At 36.0% G+C, this 22402-nt stretch overlaps 2 protein-coding genes across 2 annotated transcripts in view; one reads left to right on the plus strand and one right to left on the minus strand.

Annotated features, from left to right (window-relative positions):
- TIMP4 (TIMP metallopeptidase inhibitor 4) overlaps positions 1–15025 on the plus strand; it is a 28501-nt gene extending 13476 nt beyond the window's left edge. Inside the window, exons 2-5 of the mRNA XM_009321995.1 lie at positions 6321–6418; positions 12284–12398; positions 13070–13194; positions 13366–15025. Of these exons, the coding sequence (XP_009320270.1) occupies positions 6321–6418; positions 12284–12398; positions 13070–13194; positions 13366–13563 (536 nt within the window). The 3' untranslated portion in view covers positions 13564–15025. The remainder of the gene's footprint in view (positions 1–6320; positions 6419–12283; positions 12399–13069; positions 13195–13365) is intronic.
- The window catches only part of SYN2 (synapsin II), a 122296-nt gene that overhangs the window by 77129 nt on the left and 22765 nt on the right, over positions 1–22402 (minus strand). Inside the window, 1 exon segment of the mRNA XM_009322014.1 lies at positions 19674–19763. Coding sequence (XP_009320289.1) covers positions 19674–19763 — 90 coding nt within the window.

The raw sequence follows: 22402 nt of genomic DNA on the forward strand, positions 1-22402 counted from the left end.
ACTTTCGGACAAGAAGAATTTTTTAATTGAAACATCAAGTTTTGAATAAACTCAAGGTCTCTGTGGCTGGGGCTCCTGCAGTTGTCACTGTGGTATTTCCCCTTGACCCATATTCCGGGTGTGATCCTCCAGGAATTGGACATTTATGTAGCAAGTTTAAGCTACTGCACCCCGAAGAGGGAAAAAAGTTCTGATAGAAGTTTTAAGTAATTTTATAGTAGAAGGGTGAGCAGAAACAGCTGCATATTGTGTATGTGAATGTTTTCATTTTGGTGAAAGGACATGTTTCTATATATAAAAGTTCATTTGAATATAGGGGCCTTCAAAATTATGTACATACATATTACGTGTCCATAGTCCTGCTTTATTTCATACTGCATACTCTGACTGATATGTAATTTCAGAAAAACACTTTTGTTTTCTATTTTTGCATATTTGGATGCTTTCTTCTGTCTGTTCCCATAAATATTTGGGATGCAATCCTCAACCCATCCACATACCAACAATACACTTTTAGTTAGATCCCTCTCCTTGTGCCACTTACTCCTTGTCACTACAAGAGCAATAGCATCTGGCAACAGCTTGATTGAAGTGTCAGACATTAAAGAAACAGGTAGAAATAATTGCTCAAAAAATCACTCCTCATATTTTAGGTAAGTAAATGAAAGGGCTAAACTGAGGCAATAAAATATAAGAAAAAAAAGAGCTGCATGAGTCATTATCGCAATCTTGTTTGTAACTTTTTAGTAACTTGCATCTTTCTTTTCCCATCAACCTAGTTTTTTAAGTCTCATTTCAAGATTTTTGTAGCAAAGCTGATTCTGATTATAAACTTGTATGATATGAAATAAACTTTTCTGATTTTTTGAGAGAAAGACTGCTTAAAAGTGAAGAAGATTAAATTTCTATTCAGACAGCTACGCCATAGTCTGTAAACTTAGTCTGAATTGAAGTGAACTGAAGGCTACAATTGAAACAAAGGTTCTTCCTCAAGATGCCCATTTGAAGGATGTTGCTACTCCTAGGTCTGATCCCAAATCTAAAGAGAGATCTAATTATCTGGACATGTCAGGACTCACTGCTCTTATTTTCTTAATGAGGGCTGACCTAGCCCCAGCAGAAAGAATATTCAGCAGAAAGGACAGAGAAGAAATCAGAGACTTTGATTTGCAGTTTAGGTAGCTCCCTATTTTTGGTGCAGTGTCAATGATGGAGGCACTGTTTCTAAAATTTGCAAGTGGCCTTAGAGGTGCATAAAAGGAGATAAATCCCAGGGCAAACCGGGAATACAAATGGCTGGCACAGCCCAGTAACATGGCTTCCTCTGCATGCAGAACCACATTTCTTTGTTCATGGGCCTCAGAATCTATTGCAAGGCTAAGGGACAGGATTTAACCCTTATTTTTAAAAAAAGCAGCTAAGGCATCCCAGTCTAGACAACCTCGCCCTTCTATTCATTAACCTACCTATTGCTGGAGGACTGGAGTTTTGCTTTAAGCTGCAACTCCCTAAGCAAAAATATATTCATTTAAGAATTGTAGGTATTACATCAGTTTATCACTGATACAATGAAAACTCCAGTGCAGCTAAGATTTCAAACTGGATGCATCCAGTAATCTATAACTTTCTTTTAATTCTAGAAGACAGTGAAACACTTTTCTTCTGATAGAAATCATACCCCAGAAACAAAAATACTGAACTAAAACCAACTTAAGTAAAACAACAGTTTAATAGTAGTCTGTATTTCTCATAGTACTGTGATCTTAACACACTTGACAACTTTGTTCAGCTTGAGTGTTTTTAGAGTCCAAACAGGTGACAAAAGAGATTTTCAAAGCTCCAAGTGTCTGCCTCCCTACCTATCTTTAAAATTTATACTCTTCTTAGCAATATTTTTATTTTTAATTAAATTTTATTTCTTTTTAGGATTATAAATTTAAAATAAGAATGCAAATAAGCAATTATGATTTCTTGTTCTTATGGCCAGTAATATCTTAAGTATTTTCCTGTGTTAAGTATTTTTCATTCTATAGTTGCTGATATTTAACAGATTCTGGGGGAAAAAGTTCTCATTTATTCATCTGTTTTTGCTTTCTCCCTTACCTCCTATTTCTTAGGATAATAAAGTTAATCTGGAGAGTGAACTCCAATTTGTTTTCCTTTTTGAAGGAGTAATAAAGTTGATTACTTTTGTTGCGTAAAGTTGCCTGTCTTCAAACAATAAATAGCACTGCGACCAATAGGCTAAGGGAAAAGGCTAAATAGCATAATCATAAAACTTGTAGAAGTACGATAATACTATATAAAATAGTATCATAACAAATATATTATTTAATAATACTAACTTGTACCAATGACAGCAATTCTTCACTAAACAGTTTTCCCTTTGTTAATGCCTTAGAAATAACTCAGAGTCTAAAGAGAGACTACTTTTAGGGAACATATGAATTTCAGTGGACAAAGCGCAAGGATTTACTTTATTCTGATTCCATCTATACCTATGACTTGGTATGGGGCCTTCAGTATAGTGCTCAATTCTTTGCGTCTCCTCTTCTCTAAAAAAGATGATCGTATTTCATTGCATACGTCACTGCAGTGTGGGTACAATTAATATAATGGCAGTGAATTTCTTTTTAAAAAGCCCCTAGTGTAAGTAGTTGTTCATGATCATAAAAATCTCTCCTACACAAGGTGATGGTACAGTTTATTTACAGGTAAAAAATTACTGTAGTGGATTTCAGAGAGAAGCCACACAGGTTTGGGAAAGATGCGGTTAATGCCTAACTTTCTACCCTTATTGTGTACAAACACTTTTGTATTGTATAAAACCCAACACTTTTCTCCTTACTGTATAAACACAAATGTATTGGATGTTATACTAAGTAAGTTCTGTCCTTCACCCAGTTCAAAATTACCTGTTGTTGATGCAGAAATGGTTGGGAGATGTTTATTATTATTCAGGAAAGAGGGAATCAAAATATTCTTACCACATTTCCAATAATGAATGTCCAATAGCCAGGCTGATTTACTAAACAGAACATTGTCCTCCTGTAACTGCAATACGCTATGACACTAGTAATCAAAGCAGCAGTTGCTCAGGGAGGCAACAACTTGACACTAGGGACTCAGCATAGTCGTGGGAGCCAACAACCGCCAGTATGATTTCTGTTCTGGGCTCTACGTGACCCCCTGCACGGCTTTGATCACATTAACTCCTTCCACTTCAGTTACCTGAGCCAACCTTCAGCTACCAAGTGGGGATAAAAGTTTAAGTTTTATATCTCAACCATGAGTTACAAAATATGAGTCCCACAGAAATGTTGCATCCTACTATTGAAATATTAGAGAGAATGTCTTTTGAAAAACATTATATATCCTAACGTAGAACGAATTTGAGGCAGGCTGAATTATTGGCATTAGAATATGAAGGAGATGCATATGTATTTCATATATGCAAATTCCCCATAAGGAACCAATAACTGTCTGACAGATAAAATAACATTATTACACTAAACAAGCAGAGGTTGTTCTCGGCCAGAGGAGAAGCCAAGCCAGCCATGGTATACTTGAAACCATTTCATGAAAAGAAGTGCAGACTAGGAGGAATCATAAGTTATAACCACCCTCTGAACCACGAGCGAAGAGAGGGAGATGGCTAGGCCCAGGAATGCTAAATCAGGAAGTGCTTGTGGTTAAAAACAGAAGCAACCACATGAATAAGAGGTTTTAGGAGACAGCTAGACGACGCTGATTGAAAAAAAATATTAAAGCACAGAAAAAAGAAAAACAAGAAGGATTAAAAGGCCCAAAAAGATCTGTGTGCATTTGAACCCCGTTTCAGGAGAATAGAAAGGTAAAACCCAAATACCTAAAGATTTAGACATCCTGTAACAATAAAACTTTGTCATTAAAAAAAAAAAAAATCTCAGTTTGGTCTTCCTTCGCCATCTGGAAGCTTTCTCTTAAACAAACGAATGAAACACACACACACACAACATAAAAATAGTTTTCATTTTCTTCTACACACCCAGAAAAAGATTTCTTAATGACAAACCCCAAAATGTTATACTTTCAGCCTTACATAACTCCATGGAGACCCTTTGAGCTATCATCAATCACCTTTAATGTTCTTCTCAGATACTAACAAGCAGAATTTAATAAAAATATGAACATGAGTAATGTTTCAACATTAAACACAAGGGGAAAAGTAGTTTTAATTATCCTACAAATGTTTGCATTGAGTAGGCAGGAAAAGATTTCCTGCATATAAACCACGTTAAGGTATTAAGAAAATAATGGAGCTAGCTCCTAACTGTTGTCCCACCCCTTACCTTCTATACTGAACAAACTCTTTAATGAGAAAGCCTTTTTTTAGGAAGTAATGATGCAAAGGAAAGCAACGCAAAACAAAACAACATGATTCTAATTTGACCTTTCCAGCAGTACAGCACACACAATCCACAACACTTTTTGTCTGGAATTAGATCAAAGCACTTAAGAAGTACTGTTAATTTGTGGGAACATAACACATCTGCAGATGATTAAAGAGATGCTGCCACTTACCATTTGAAATGAGGAATTTGCTGTTCATACTTAAAAGAACTCTTCCCTTCCAATCCAACCCATAAGTCTAAAATGCTGCTTTAGAAGAGTTTAAATGGCATGGGAGGAGGGAACATTGTGCCAAAAGATAGAGGACTCGAGCTTTGAAGCTGTAGGCATCTGCATCATGGTGATTATTACATCTAGTTTGCTCTGCTAATAAGTGAGGAAATGAGAATTGCCCATTATTAGATGGGACGGACCTCTATTTGGCTGTAAGGAAAATTACAGTCTGGGTTTCTTATTCCTTTTCTTTAGATATGACGGTTAGAGGTCAATTTATTAAATAGATGTTTTTTGGGGGGGAAAGCATGATTTTGATGCCAAAAGATTTTCCTCTACATCAGCTTGATTTTTTTTCAGTGAACAGGAAATGTATGAGGATTTCACTGTCAGAGTGGTAAGACCCTGAACAGGGGCCGAGGGAGGCTGCAGAATCTCCATCCTCGGAGATACTCAAAACTCAGCCGGACGCAGCCCTCAGCGTCCTGATTCAAGTTGAGCAATGGGTTGGACTAGACCTCCAGAGGCTCCTTCCAACCTAACTTATTCTATGAAACATCATGCGCGTTTCATACTAATTTTGATAGAAAGGTTCCTTTCATCATGAAAAATAAAATAAAAAAGGTGTCTGAGAGTTGCCCTCATGCTGAAGAATACTTTCTGGTCTCTATCATACCAGCATCAAGCGGCATACCTGTGACAGAGGGAGCAAATCCAACCATTCCCATCACAAAATGCAGATGTCCTTGCACAGATCCATCTCTGCCCAGCTGCAAACTGGATGTACAGTTGAAGTGGGGTTCGACTGTTGATTGCTCTGGCCTTTGCCACTCTCTCTCCATGCAGATGCAGATTGTTTGTCCTAGCAAGTACTACATCTGCAGAGGAGCTGCAATAGCGGCCATCCAGAACCGAGCAAAAACAGGACTCTCAATACTTTTGGGGGGGTAGAAGTCCCCAGAGAAGTTTTGGCCATATACCATATTCTTAGAATCACGTTATTCTCTGTGCCTAATAGTCCTGGTATATTTTAAACAGTATATACAAGAGAGATGCCCAAAACAAACAGATAGGAAAACAAACCATTTCTTCTTTCATATGATCTCATACTTTCCTTGTTTAAAGAATAGGAAATAAATAAAACGTGTCAAAAGAGGGAGTAATTAATTTATACAGGTTAACACACCTAATGATGTGTTAACGTTAAGAAAAATGCTAAAATCTCTGGTCTCAGAAAAGTGAATGAAAGACTTCTCTTCTTGTCTTCTGATTTCATGCATAAAATGGATGCTTTAATCTTGTCTGGCATGGTCTTTCAGAGTGTTAACTTCAAGTCTATTTAATTGATCAACAGTTCTTCTGTCATCAACAGACGTGTCCCTTTCCTTTGCTCACTGATTATAATGATGGGTGTTTTATAAAATCTTGTGAGAGTCAAGTCTTTCAAGGATTTTGATGGACAGTTTTTGTCAAAACTGAGTGGTAACTTAATTCAGATTTCCAGATTCATAGAAATTCAGATTTATATCACAGGTAGCCCACTTATTTTTATTTTCAGGAGTTAACTCAATCTAGCGTTCTTTTAGTAACAAACCTTAAAATCCTCTTTAGCTAAAGTGTAAAAACAATGCTAAAATCTATCAATATGATTTTCACTATTGCTTGTAAAATTAGGCATCCGCTTATTTGCATTTAAATCTTTTTCTCTATTACAGTGATTCGAGCAAAAATATCCAGCGAAAAGGTGGTTCCTGCCAGTGATGATCCTCTTGATACCCACAAAATGATCCGGTATGAAATCAAACAAATAAAGGTACATGGAATCACTTAGCTACTTTGAAGTTCAATGCTGATGACCTATGTATATGACTACAATTTAGCCCTAAATGCTTTAGGCTGGAACAGGCTCCAGCTGCCTCCACAGTCAGACCTAGGTGGATGACACAGAATAAATCAAAGTAGGGATAAAAAAAATAAGCAAGCTGTTCTGACATTCATGAGCTACTCGCTAAACTATATTTTGATGACAATTTTGGTTATTCACAATTGCTTTATGAAGGCAATGAAAACGTACTTCAATCTATGAATGTTATTCAATACATTTGCTGTTTCTGGTGGATACTCGACCAGCTATGTTGCATTATGATATTGCAACTCTCTGACTGAGTGATGCAAACTTTATAAATAGAGGAAACCATTTCCAGCTGAAATAGCAAGGACCTTTGTTCATAAGTGAATAGGGATATTTGCAGAAACAGGAGTCCTTCCCTGATATTCATATAAACAAACTCCATTTGTATGAATGTTGCTAGGAAAGCAAACACAAAGTGGGAGCACCCAAAAATACAGTTATTCAGAATCTCACAGGATTTTTCCAGTACTTGTTCAGCTCCAGTAAGGAGACATATTCATTAAAGTACTTTAAGAAGACATATCTTGATCCCATTCAAGTCACCATCAAACTCTCACTGATAAAAAAAAGATCATGATCTACCTGTTTCTGGAATACACAAAAAATAGGTAGTCTCTTTCAATTAGAATGTATTAGCATGCACTGGTGGGTTTTTTTGTTTGGTTGATTGGTTTGATTTGTTTGTTTATTTTAAGTTTTCTAGGCGGTTTTCTCTCTCATTTTTCAGAGAATATTTATTTATATTATTTGTATTAATTTGTATTATTACATTTACTGGGAATACTTAAGTAGATCATCATGAGCGGCTACGTGCTTTCAAAAAAATTCAGTCCTTCAAATTGTATCAGTAGATCACCTCACAGGAGTTTTACTAAGAAAAGTCTATGGTAAACAAGAATATCTCAAAATATTCACAAGCATGGTTATCACACGTGACTCCTGTTAAAGGTTTTAGAGCAATTTCAACAAGCCGATTCTTTTTACCTTGCTAAAACTAATCCCAAAACTCTTCACCATCTGCCACTTTCTGTCGTCTTAAACTATTAAGGATATTTTCAAATGTTTCTTTAGAGAAATAAGTATATAAATACCAGAGCAATTGTCTTTTCTCCCATTAGCACTTCAATTTTCTGTTGCTACCCTGCAACACTTGAGTAACCTTACCGAAACACAAATCATGAATGACGAGTCTAGTCTGTGTTACTATTTTCAGTCTATAATCCCGTTCTTCAGTAACAGCACACTGAAATCTCTGAACTACATTCACATATTGGAGCTGCTTTGGAGTTTCTCCCAGATTTTCGTAAGCGGAGGCCTATTCAAAACTCAGGCATCAGTAAGAGATCTTTATTTAATTCCACTAAGCTTCAGAAGGCAAGTCAGCTATGACTGGACAAACTAGAGAGATTTATTTTCTAATAGAAGATGATCTACATCATTACAGACAAGTTAGACTAAAGACAAATGGGCCGTAATAGTCCCACCCTTCAAATCCTTACTTCTGGCCAGAAGAGAGTTAAGAAGAGGCAGGAGCTGAGGCTCCCACCCTGGCACGCAGGCTGCTCAGCTGCATTGGGACCCAGCTCCCTGCCCAGTGTCTCTTAACAAACCCAGTAAAAGGATTTTTGTTTGAAGCCTCCACAATACAGAGTGGGCAAGCGAACAGGAGCTTCTGCAAACTGCAAATCTTTTGTGGGATTACTAGTAAATTCAGTGTGGCACCAAAACAAATCCATGAAGGCAACTTTGCCTGCGCCTGGTAAATTGTACAGGAACAGACAAAGAGTGATGTAACCTGTTATATTCTAAGCATATAATTCACAGTTGGCATACGAGTAAAAATTAAACAGGACTGGGTATACTGAAAAATTACTGAGAAATACTCCCTTTTAAATTAACAGAAGTTTAATAGGAAAGTGTTATGAATGACACTGTACAGTCCGCATCAAGTTACAAAAGTAAAGAGAGTGAGGAATTTTAAATAGCTCACGCTTGTAAACATTTGGTAAGTATAAAATAATAAATTAAAATAATATGGTGATGTATACAACTGGCCAGATTTGGCCACCTCAGTGGAGCGGGACAAGTCACAGACTGGCTAACAACATCACAGAAATAGCTTGTCAGAGATCTTCAAACCCTGAGCCTCGTAGATCAGTGACCTCATTTGTGTATCTCAGTTTCCTGAATAACTCTGAACGTTGACCAGAGCAATAATTTGGTAACACTATTTCTTACCTTTTCCCTCAGACGATAACATTTAAAAGAGTCTAAATCAACACTGTATGTCAAACGGTAGAATATTCTCTTTTCACTCTTATAGTCTTTCTTCTCTTGAACGCTTACAGAGTGATTTCTTATATTGTAAATTTGATGACTTGCAGTTACGCTAAACTGAACAGTCCTTTTAATGTCAGATGGCACTGAGCACGTGTTTCTGGCTAACCCTTTGCATAAACATTTACAGGATTGGGGGGATATGCTAAGAATTTGCTTTATATAACATGAAAGTAAGGATAGACTCTCTAATCATCTCTCTTGAGCTGTAGGATCTATCAAGCTAAAACATGATTATCAACTCAGCATTAATTTGGTGAATACTTTTTAAGCCACACACGTATTCGCACTTCCCTCAGCACTACTTCTCCCCTCTTGGAAAAGAAACACGGAACCTACAGAGGTTACATTTTACTGCAAGTGTAAATTCAGCAAAATGCCACTGTTTCTTTTATATTACTCTCCGGGCTGTTTGACGTGTAACATTAGTGCGACTGGTTTGTGCTACTCCTGTCACAAGAATTATATTTCTGTTATTTTAAATCCAGCACATTAGGCTTAGCATTAAAACACTGGTATTTTTGGACAGAAATATTAAATATGATTTTATAATTAATTTTCAGACATAAAAAAGAATAATGATGGTTTTTATTCATTTTATGTATATGGGTTGGCATGTTAGGAAGCCATACATTTTTTCAATTACTGTTATTTTCTTTTATTGCAATATTTACAGCATTATACGAAGGAGAGAAGAAAATACATGATTTATAATTGAATATTTGTCTTCATAATATTATTGTTATTGACTTGGTCATCATACTTATTCTGAGGAGCCACCTCAATATTAAAACAGTGCCATCAGCTTTCGTGACACGGGTAGATGAGGCGCTTAGGGACATGGTTTAGTGGGCATGGTGTTGTTGGGTTGATGGTTGGACTCGATGATCTTGGAGGTCTCTTCCAACCTTAATGATTCTATGATTCTATGATTATCAGAGGAGTAAAGTAAGGCCAAAGATATTACTGTCATACATGAAATCAACAGATTTTACCAAATTAAATGAGTATAAGCAAAATTGCTAAGTATTTTCCACACGAGCTGCATGGATGGAAACCCACTGAAAGAATTAGACTTCTTTTACAAGAGGGCGGGCTCCCCTCACAGTGGGAGTAAGAGGAGATATTTAAGCTAAACACAACGATACCTACACTTTACAATGATGCATGCAATTTTCAAGCTAGATATTAATCACTATACAAAGCTAAGAAAATAAGCCATGATATAGTTGAAAAAGCTTAGAGAATAAAGAAGACAGAAGAATGTAGTTATTATAACAGGAACATGCCTGAGACACTGAAAGTAATACAGATAGTCCTAAAAAAAAAAAAAAAGGTATTCTAAAATCTTAAAGCAATAGCCGTGTACTGGTCCCTGTTACATAGCTCAGAAGGTCAGGGACAGTGTCAATATTGACTTTAGTATCAGGCTCACATCTCTCTCTTCTCCCAGTTCCTCACCCTATTTTCCTACCTCAATAAAGTCCTACCAGAACCTCAAATGGAAATGGACCATACCACAATGCAGAATCAGATCAAGCCATCTTATCCCTTTACAGAGAAAGTATCCACACTTTTGGGAGATGAGAGAATATGATTGAGAAGATCAAATATGATTTAATGAATTAAACAGAAGATTATAATCTTAAAAAATGCTTTAACAAATATCTAAGTCAAAACCCAAGATAGGTCAGACTGTAATTTCAAAAAAACTCCAACCAACCAACCAACAAAACCCCAACAAAACAATCACCAAACTAATTTAAATATTAACTAGATCTCCATTGTAAGTTGCCATGGACATTTTTCTATTTTTTTATAGCTAAATCAATTTGTGTTGTCTGCATAATGCCTCTCAAGTTAATTTAGATCAAGTGATGAGATATTAAAAGAAAAGCTGTACCCTACTGTACATTGTAGCCCAATCAAAGGTTTCTGAATGTGGAGAGAACTCAAATCAGAGGATACTTGCATACTTCACGTAGTTACTATGTACTAGATATCTGTGTCTGGTACCCACACCCTGAGTAAGGCAGATCTAAGGGTAGCAGAAGCAGGGGATTCAACTTCCAAAGGTGGCAGGAATCAAATGGCTCTTCAGAGGAGTGAGGAAGGCCTGGGGCTGCGACTGAAGCGCTGGGTTAGCAATGAGGCAGATTCTCCGCAACAAGTGCAGCCTGCTCCTGCTTCCTCATTTGGCCATCTTTATATGGGGCTGACATACCAGACTACTTTTATCTAATAAGATGGAACACATTTTCATCATCGTTATAGATGTTTTCTTTTATTTTCACTGCTGCTTTGTACAGGATACTGGTTTGTTTTCTGTTTTGGTTTGGTGCATTTGGTTTTTCTACTAAGTATTTCAAAGTCACATCTAATATTTTTGGATCAGAAGCCCGATGACAACAACTCTGGCTTTTTTTAATTCCATAAATAAGACTTCAGAAAAATCAACATATTACAGTGTATTTTCTAGTGCCCTGTACCATTTAAATCTCCTGAGAGAACTTGAGTAACAAGAACACAATTTCCAGTGACGCCAGCTGCAACTGGGAGAGCGTGCCCTGGGGAGCTGTGAGCCTTGCGATCGTCCACAGCTGTCAACACACAGCATGACGTCACCAAACGGGGCCCCCCCGACGTGCTGGGGTTTCAGTTATGTCACATTGGGTGATGACAGGCATCCTGAAGTTGATTAGCATCTTACGGTTCCTTCTCACATTTGGACACAACTAAATTTGTTTTGATCTTTTAATGGCTTATTTAAGAATTCTTTTCCTAGCTGGAAATGCTAGTTAAGGAGCGGCCAATCTGAACGCTGCATAGGCGTTCATTCTGAACCTATTCATTCTGGTGCTGCAGCCTGTTCATTCGAAGAGCTGGATCCCATTTTCCAACAGTTATTTGAGAAGGTCGCACCGGGCAAAATTCTGGATGCGGAAAACCAGCTTGTTTAATGACAGAATGTAAGAAGAATGCTCAGTTTCTTGGCATGTTTCATGTCCTTGACGATACACACCATTACACTGATCAAGATAAAATTCCCCGTATTAATATATTGAGAAGTTTTTGCATCTTACAACGCTGGAGCACCTTGCTTGAGATGAATGCTGTCTCTGCATTAAATGGAAGATGCTAGTAGAATATAAATTGAAGAGAAAGCTTTAAAGATCCGTTAAAAACACTGAAAAAGCAGATTTTAAACCCTATAATTTAAAAAAAAGAAGGCCTAATTTCCTTCTAAAAATAATGGACACATTTCATTTAGTGTAGAGAAGGGGTCTAATTGTTGGTATTGTCTCATATAAGTTCAGACTTTCGAGCCTTTTCTAAAGAGATGCACCACATATTTCTTTCAGCTGTTGTTTGCAACTGTTTTTTATGTTTGTTTTCCACCACTGACTTTCTGTTTCTGATAATTTTCAGATGTTTAAAGGATTTGAAAAGCTCAAGGATGTCCAGTATGTCTATACCCCTTTTGATTCATCACTCTGTGGAGTGAAACTAGAAGCTAACAACAAAAAACAGTATCTTTTGACAGGTAAAATATAACAAAACTAATGTACCTATAAAACCAGAAGTAACTGCTTAGATTGATTTTGCAAAAATATGCCAGCCCTTGTTAAAAAATAATGTATTTATGTTACTATGTAAATAATACAAACACAACGAAATGTACAAATTGTGTAAAGCTGTAATTATACTGTGATCTCACATGTTTTCCATCCTTCATCCGAAGATCTTAAAGCAGTTTCAATGGAAGTCAAAGTCAGTAACTATGTAATTAGTAAATAGGAAGTATGCCATTATTACTTGCTTAAAATCCACAGTACTGATTTTCCCAGGAATGCAACCATGTTTGATGAGACAACACATGCCTACATGTATGCAGATTTGGAGTTCTAAGTAATTATAGATTTTTCTAGAGAGTCCTGAAATCTAGTTTAACATACTACTGCATTTGCATCCATCCCTTGCTGGCAGATTATCAGCATCTTTTGAAAAATATCCTTCTTAAATCTTTAACAATTAGTCAGCTTGCAATCAGCAGAATAGTTCTCTCAGTTATAGTTACAGTCATTGAAAAAAAGTGTGAAATATGACTAATTTGGTGCAATTAGTTAAAAACTTCAGATATTCTTGTGATTTATTTCAGTATTTAGAAAACAGTTTTATTTGCTTGCTGTATTTTTCTTATCTTCCACGCTGTAGGCCAAATTTTAAGTGATGGTAAAGTCCTCATCCATTTATGCAACTACATTGAACCATGGGATGATTTATCCTTGTCTCAAAAGAAGAGTCTTAATCAGAGATATCAAATGGGCTGTGGCTGCAAAGTAAGTATAGAACGAAACACTGTCTAATGGTGGAGCCCACCTTACAGGCACTAGCAGTTTTCAGTGGTGGGAACTGTCTCTTATATGCCATATATTTTATGTTATTTGAGAATAAATAGCATTTTAAACAAACCTGCAATATACTGAATCAATGTACTATTTCACATTTAGATTACTACCTGCTACATGGTGCCGTGTTCAATCACTACACCAAATGAGTGCCTCTGGACAGACTGGCTGATAGAGAGAAAGCTATATGGGCACCAAGCCAAGCATTATGCCTGTATCAAGAGAAGTGATGGCACTTGCAGCTGGTACCGAGGTGGTCCTCCCCCAGAGAAAGAGTTTATTGATATCAGCGAACCTTAAAATGATCACTTCCTAAAAAGCCTTGGAGTCTAATTCCATCAAACATTGCACGCTCACAGCTTTGAACTGCCATCGTCTAATGTATCTGTTGCTTAGAAACAAAAACAAATTGTCCTGTACAGCTAAAGTACGAGTCTGTGGAATTGGCACTCAGGCAAGATGAGGAACAAATCTCCTGGAGGTAGCTACTCTGTAAAGTTATGCTTTGTACAGAGAGGCTCAAGCTGAGAATGCTCCTCTGTGTCCTCTAAGGCATAGCAAGATTCCCTTTTACCAATACGAATGTACAAGAAAAAAAGAATTGCCAGAATTTTGTCCCCTGTTTCTGTTATCCTACAGATTAAGAGAGCCCCATGTTTTATTCCAAGTCTTTCTGATGAACTATGGAATGTTTTATAGAACTATTTTTTCTGTATGAAAGTCTTCTGATACAAAAGAATTATTGTACAGTGCATATGTAAAGTATTATAACAATGTGCTATAAAAAAAAGATTCAAACTCCCGTTTTTCCTTATCTGTTGACGCAAGTTGAACACTTCTGTGATTAAACGATCTGTGCTCCATATTCCGTATGTTACTTATGTCATAGCTTTCATTATCTACAGAATTGTAACTTTCATTGATAACTAAGTTAAAAAAAACGCCTTGATAATCAAAATCCTCTTACCCAATTCAATATTCCTATGGACTAACTATACCTTGTTGAAGGAAAAGCCAGATGTTCTAATGCTTCAGCATTTTATGGAACCAACACAAATAATGACAGGCTAAAACGGCTTGTATTTACAGAAACCATGTCCATCATCACGGCAGCTGTAGTACTTGATAATGCCTCTCTAAATATGTGACTAGGTCATTGTATTTCAAAAGCCTTGGCTTTAGAAACTCATGTAAAAATACATGCAATAGATGTTGAATAACTTGCGTTGCAAGTGATTTCTAAAAAGCTCTCAAATATTTGACCATATATAATAGTTTAAATTTACATTAATGATTTTTCATTCATGAATACCCATCGTACTCTGTCATATTTGGTAACTCGTGAACTTATACTAGAGAAGTGTTACAACATATTTTGCCATTTAGTTTTTTAGCGTCTTAACTTTTATGAATTGATTACTGTAGTTAGTAACTAATCTCACACATATTTAAGTTTACAAAAGTAATTCAATTCACAGTGGTAAAAATTAAGAAATTATTTCAGTAAATGCCAAAGTTTAGACAGCTGTCCAACTGCTTGCGTTCTGGAAACTGGATGAGAACCGTCACGCAGGATATGAATCTGCCATTTTTGACATATTTACTCGCTCCCATTTTCTCCATTGGATTTCTTTCACTTCATTCCAATTTTGGCTAGAAATTACTCTCACGTATTCCCCATATGAGAATTTAGAACAACAGGCAGAGATTTAGACAGTTCTGTTCTTGTTTGGTTAGCTCAGGTCTATTTAAAGGTTTAACACACACATACACACACACACACACACTTTACTCACTATGGGCTCATTAAGAATCACAGCTGTTACTGTCTATTGGTTCAAGGGTCCGGCTTTCCAAATAGTTCCTTTAGTCTGTTTGCTATAGAGCCCTTATAAAATCATCAGGACTTAAACTTGCAAAGAAGATATGCACATCTTTAAGTGTATAGGCATCCTTAATTCCATTCAATTCAATGAAGAAGTAGTTTGGACATAAAATTCAGCATGTCCTATATATCTTGTCGCACCCTAAGATATATTGTATTGGATATATAACGTATACTTGCAAAAAAACCGTATAAATTATTTTTGTGACATATTCTGTTCATGTTTCTAATGTTTGACAATTGCATGAATCCATATTTAAAGGATAGACAACGGCAGCTTTGAAAACACTCTTGTGAGAATAAATATTCTTCTTTACTTTTTTTGTGGCTAAACTTACACAATTCCAATGAAGCGCAAATGGCGCAAGGCCAACAGGAAGGCATGCCGTTATTCCTTTGAGGAATATAAGTACCTTAATAGTCAACATTTCACTTTTTATTTACTGTAAATCAGTTTTGCTGTTTTAATTTACAATCCTAAATTAAAAAACCATACATTTGTGCTGCCAAATGTAAAGCCTAGCTCGTTTTCTGCTTTGCTAAAGACAAACAAAAACTTACCTAACACTAATTTGGACCACAGACTTATTACGGCTACTTACATAAATGAAATAAAAAAGCTACATTTCTTCCAAAAAGGAATTGCTATTGCAGAGACAATATTGACAGTGCTATTTACTGTCAGTGCTGTGCATTTATATTACTAATTTACAGAAAGACTTAAAAAACACGCCTTATTTCCTCATGTCAAACCAAAACAATTCCTAGACAAGCCTGCAAGAGCTTAATAACCATACAATGTCTGAATCAAGCACATGGCTAATTAATATTCAATACATGTACAGCGTAGCATTTGTTTCCAAATCCATTTTGATGTAATGGTGTCTTTTGAATAGCACTCTGCAGCAAACAGATATTTTCTGCTTTTTAACTCAACATAGTTCTATTTCAGTTTTATAGTAACTAGACCTTAAACTCAACTAACCCAACTCAGATTGCCTTCTTTATGTACCTTGTAAAAATAAATGTTTTCTTCAATATTTATGAACAAACTGTAATATGAATTGTATGCCATAATTAGTTTTAAAAACATTTTATATTTGACCTGCCATAAATATCCCATATGAGGCGTTTCAAAATTAACAGCCATCCAGTTTGATTTCTGTCTGAGCATAAATCTGGCCAAACTTCCCACAACGGATGGTACAAAGAATTTTTTTTCTCATATCAATAAATATGGCAAGAAAAACTTTACAAAAAAACCCTCTCAGAATGAGTTTTTATTTTCCCTGAGATTCAGCACTGATAAAGATTATGAAAAGGATTAACTACAATGCGGCATTCCGAATATGTTATTTTCCTATCAAGATTTTTACTGTAGTGGCATTGATATATTATCAACAGCAGATTATTTTTACAACATTTTATTTTTACTTCTTGAAACCGTGTATGTGTTATATGAAAGGTTAGAGCAGAAATATAGCCCGGTACAACATTTCATTTTAATTTGAAAATGACTCACATGATTTATGATAAGAGTAGGGAAAAGAACAGAGGAGGGAGACTGTATAGATGAACGGTGGAAAAAACAACGCCTTGAATATTGCTGGCTTTTTCTCAATGTTCCAGTTAAGTCTTAATTAAATTGTCCAAGAATTATGTTGAAAAAGCCATTTTTTTTTCCAGCACAGAGAACATAAGAGGTGGGAATGTAGTGAAATAAAGGGAACTAATTACTGAGGGAAAGGCTGTAGATATGACTCAACTAGCAATGAGTTCAAAAATCTTTACAGCGTTTTGTATAGTTTTAATCAGTCTGAGATGAATGTTTCTGTTTCAAAGTGTTTCATTAAAGCAGCTCCATTTTTACACAAAAGAATGGCATCTTTGTTTATTTACCTTTTATTGCTGTCTAAAGACTCAGTACAAATGATCACCATAGTATGAAAGAAGCAAAAGAAACAGAAGCACAACCGTACCTCTGGCATGCTCAGCTGAAAACTCAATTCACAGAGATGTGGAGTTTTCCCCTGCTCCCCCCACCCCAACTGGTTTGCACTGGAGGGAGAGAGCTCTAGGTTACGATTTGGAGAATAAGAAGGGAAGGAACGAACACAAGAGGAACTACCAAAAATGATTTCAAACTGTAAATACCAAATTCTGTAGAAGTAAATGCAAATGAGGCCCACTATTAATAAACAGTGTTTAAAAAACAACGAAAGTTAAATAGCATGATATGATTTCAATTCATCAACTAGAAGACTCTAATGTTCAGATCATTTTACAACCCATTCTAGAAATTTGAAGAAAATGTTATCTTGTACCATGTTGCCTGATTATTCTTCAAGCCACAAAGTTCCAAATAATTTCTTCAGGAGGAAAAAACAAACCAATGAGCTTCACCACAGTCAGTTATTACAGCACCTCTAAACCATGTATGGCAATGCAATACCGAAATGCATTCATTTTCTCCAGATGAACATTCGTTACATAGAAATATGTAAAAAATTACTCAGCTACAGAGAACATTAACATTCAAAAGTTCAAACAAAAGACAATTAACTTATCAGTTCAGACACTAATGAGCAATGTAGAGGAACGAAGGGGGGGAAAAACAGTATTTGTTATCCTCTTAAGCAAAATATGCCTTTATAAACACATACACACATTTTCTGTTTGTGTTCTATTACTGAATTTGAATTCAATCAGGTGTTCAAGACAGCAGTTTGCAATTGAACTGGTAGACCTTCTACAGGGTCATACTACTTAAAAATTGAAAGCTAACGCATGAATTCTTGTCCCAGAATTATAGGATATTTTCTTTGTTTCTCTGAACTGCAATTTAGCAATGCATTAAAAAGGCCTGCTTCTTCAATAAAATAATAGAATCATTGAATATCTCGAGTTGGAAGGGACCCGTAAGGATCATCGAGTCCAACTCCCTGCTCCTCGCAGGACTACCTAAAACTAAACCATATGACTAAGAGCATCGTCCAGACGCTCCTTGATCTCTAACAGGCTTGGTGCCATGACCGCTTCCCTGGGGAGCCTGAATAATAGCTGATAAAATAATGAAGAAAGAACAATAAATCGTGTGCAGGAAGTTATAAACCAGCTTTAATCTTGGCCATGCTCAGGAAAAGAGAGAGATATAAAACTTATTACCATTTTAAAAAGCATATTACAAAACATGAGATGTGGTTCTGCTTCTCTACCTGTTACAAGTGAATCCCCAAGGCATAACACACTTCCCTTGCATTAAAAAAGAAAAAAAAAAGATTTATAAAGTTGTATATTTTCCTGACAAATCCACCAGCAAAACCCCCTTCCATTCTGAACAGATTTGACTGTGGGACAATATTTAGATCTGCTGGTCTGGATCAGCACCATTCTCCTTTGGTTCTACAAAACTTCTGTGTAGCAAATTTACTAAACACATAACTGTGGTGAAAGCTCTTTTCAGAAGTGTCATATGTGACAAGAGAAGTGGAAACATCTGTTGAGTTAGTAGTCCAAAGAAACCAGAGAGAACTGGGAAAGCAGTATGAAGAGCCATCCTGCCACTCTTGCAATACATCAAAAAATAGAGCAGAACTGCACCATACTGTGTTTATTACCAAAAGATGCGACAGACGTGGGAGAAAGAAGACTTCAGAAGAAATCTTAGTCAGCTGCTGTCACTGAGGCTTATCTTACATGCCACCTATGATAACGAACTGCTAGCCAGAGTCTCAAGACAGACACACAGCAATTGCAGCTTGGGGACCTTACACAAACAGCTAACTAACATATTTATCATGACCTTGCAATGGTAGTTGAATCACAGCTGTGTGACATGCTGAATGGATTATATTCTAAAAATAATTAACGCTTCTCTGCTAGTCTATTCAATCAGCAAATAGCCTCCCTCCAGTTTCTCTCAGTGCTGAAAGTATTTCCTCTCGAAAAATACACTCAGGAAAGAATTTCTGTTTAGAAACCACAAGAAAAGTAAGAAAAAAAAATGTCTGCAGCATAAGACAGGTCATGAGTAAAGGTCTTAAGTGCTACTTTTATGAATGCATTTATGTCTGTAAAGGACTGCGAATCAATGTCAGCTCAGGTACATGAAGATGACAAGTCATAAACACCCTGATTTTAGATGAGTTCAAAGTTCTACACTGACAGGCACATAGCCTTGTGCATCATCTACAAAGATAATAAACACTTTGAACATATCATAAAGGACTAGGTTGAAACCAAACCATAAAAGCAACTCTTGCACTTTAGTAGTTGTTGAGTGTCTTTATAAGCATTTAATCTCTTTAAGATCTGAAGTTGGTTAGCTGAAAAATGACTACCTTCACATCTGAAAATCTTCTAGTTAACCATCACAATGCTTTCAAGTGGTCACCCAGTCTCATCCCTCTGAAAGCTTCCAAAAGGGCTTTTAAAATAGACAGTAAATGGGGGAAATGAATTGTGTGCTTACAGTTCCTGTTTTACAGAGACAGTAAGTAAATTTAGTATTGGTATTTGCACGTACCATTTCCTTGTGATTTGGATAGAACGTTTGCTCAATTAAAGGGAACTTCTCTGGACCCAAAGTTTTGTAGACAGACACCAGCTGGGCAAACTGTGAAATAAAGCAAAACAAAAAGCTTAGGAGAGAAACCACATTCTACCAAAATGATGTCATACTGTCATTTTGCTTCTTGTCTTCTGCGTTTCATAAACTCAGCAAATACACATACACATTATACACATTATACACTTCACTTCCTCTCTCCTCCTCTCTCACCTGCACACCTTTTTATTCCATCCAAGCTATGACTTCATATGCAGATCAACAAAGAACAAGACCACTAAGAGTTAAGCCTTCACATGTACAGAAAATGAAATACACTGGAATACTGGTTTTCAGACACCTCATTGTCTATATATTTTAAGCTGATTTTGTGATAATAAAATCATTATAATTTTGCATTTTCTACCATCTTTAATCTAAAGATCAGACATGTTTCACATGAATTTAGCCTCTGGCACCTCACTGACATTGAAACACAATTTTGCAAATCTGACAAACAGAGAAAAGGAATAACTATGTTATACGTGACAAGTCAGGTGAAGAACAAACAAGAGAATTTTAATTTCCTAGGCTCTAGCCATGTATCAACAAAGACGTTGCTAATATAAATTTAAACAGCTACATGTTATTGCCATTTCTACTAATGTTTTCTTTCTGGGCCCTTTCTCCAACATATCCAGGCTACCTATATGCTGGACTGTAGTAACTTAACACAGAAAGCAAAACAACATTTAAACACAAAGAATTCTTTATTAAATATAAATGTATTTCAGGGCTGTTCTTTCTCTTTAGTGAACAGATCAACTCTTCTGTTGTAACAGTTCAAAAACTAAATCACTCTTGAAATCATGGCTTAGCAAGTGAGGTTTCTAGGGAGCAAGACGACTTTGGCAGTCAGAAGACCGTTATTGTTTCAAGACTCCAAAGCTCTGGCTTGTGCATGCCTGTGATGTGTTTAATTGTCATTATGCCAACATGAGACATAAACAACTTAGCACAACAGTTTGAATAGTGAGATTTGCTGGTTACAAACAGGAAAAAAGCAAAGAAGAATAGAACTCTGTCCATAATGCAGCTAGATAAAATACCTACTCTGTTAATGCAATTCAGGGTGCAGGGATAGTAAAAACTGTTTAAAGGGAAAAAAATTATGAAAGCTTTGCATCGCATTTCCAGCTGGCATAGAGAATGCGTTTAATTTAGTGGCATTTACTTAGGCTTGGTAAAACACATATTTAAATTTTGAAGTCCAGTGGAAAATACCTTAATGATGAGTATTTTTCACCAAAAGCTTAAGAAATTCTAGTTGGATAGTGTGCTGTACAAAACAGACCTCAAGGAAAGGAAATATTATCACAGCTACCAAAATAAAGTGGTTTGCAAATAGGATTCCTGACAACTTACTATTTATTTCTGTTCTTTTCCAAGATCCAAATTCAAAATTTCATAAGCAAATACTGCCTGTTAAATACATGATTTTTGCCAAACAACTGTTACGTGAAAATAAATCTATTTACCTATCTTTAAGTAAAAACCTTTAAAAAAATCATATGATTGTTTTTCCTGTGATTCTCCCCTTATTTTCTTTGCATTTTCACTGAAAGCAAGCAAAAGACAGTAAGAAACTGACACTATTTGTAGGGGTTGTGGCATTCACTCAAGAGGTAAGAAAGCTATAATTCAGATCAGTACTAGCAAATGTTTGTTTACTTAAAATCATATCAACCACAGATAATACACATCCATCACTCTAAAGTACCCTTTAAATCAAGTAATTAAGCTATGAAATAGCATGTAGGAGAAGTAGGTTTAAATTTCCTGAGGCAGAGAAGAGAAATAACTCAGATTTCTCACAGCCGGGGAGAATGATTTATCCTTTGCCCCTACTGGGACACTGCTTCACACATGTGTCTACAACTTTAGAAATCTCTCGTCAAACTTTTCTCCCCCCAAAAGGCAACTTGATAAATTCAACCCAAATTCACATAAAATTTTGGCATTCTAATTGTACATCCTTGAACTGCTATAAATGTTTCTTATTTTCCCTGGTTCCTAGTGGGCAATTTATGAAAAAGAATTTCATTTATGTTTTAATGAACTTCTATCAATTTGTAAGTGTGATCTGGACTATACCTTTTTATATTTTCCTTTTGAGCAGCTGAACCAAACAAACATCAGTTATACAGGCTAAAGCAAAAGACCACTTCTGAAAATCCTGTTGTATCTGGACAGTTTGGAAGCTATACAGAGCTTACAGATAGGCTGAATATAGAATACCACGTTGCCTGCTTTTCTATCCAAACCAGGTTTTAAAGGTTTGCTGAAAACTACACTAACAAGGTTGATTTGATGTTTTTTAGACTTTATTAAAAAAAAAAAAAAAGGAAAAAGACCATATTAATGCTTTGCCTTGATTAGAGTTTTGAAAATGTTTTGTTTTACTGGACTAGCTAATATGACCTTAAATTACACCTTTAAATCACAGTAAAGTTTATTAAATTCTTCCCTGGGCAAGAGCATCATCCGAATTATCATCTAATCCAATGCTGAATGTTTTCAGATATGGGATATTCATGAAATAGAGAATACTGGTAGAGCTACTCTATATTTAAATAAAGTATTTTATATTGATGCCGAAAACCCTGGGAGATTTTAACAATTACCTAAAAAAAGAACTTCAGAGATCT

Source organism: Pygoscelis adeliae, unplaced genomic scaffold, assembly GCF_000699105.1.
Source record: "Pygoscelis adeliae isolate BGI_AS28 unplaced genomic scaffold, ASM69910v1 Scaffold304, whole genome shotgun sequence".
Taxonomy (NCBI): domain Eukaryota; kingdom Metazoa; phylum Chordata; class Aves; order Sphenisciformes; family Spheniscidae; genus Pygoscelis; species Pygoscelis adeliae.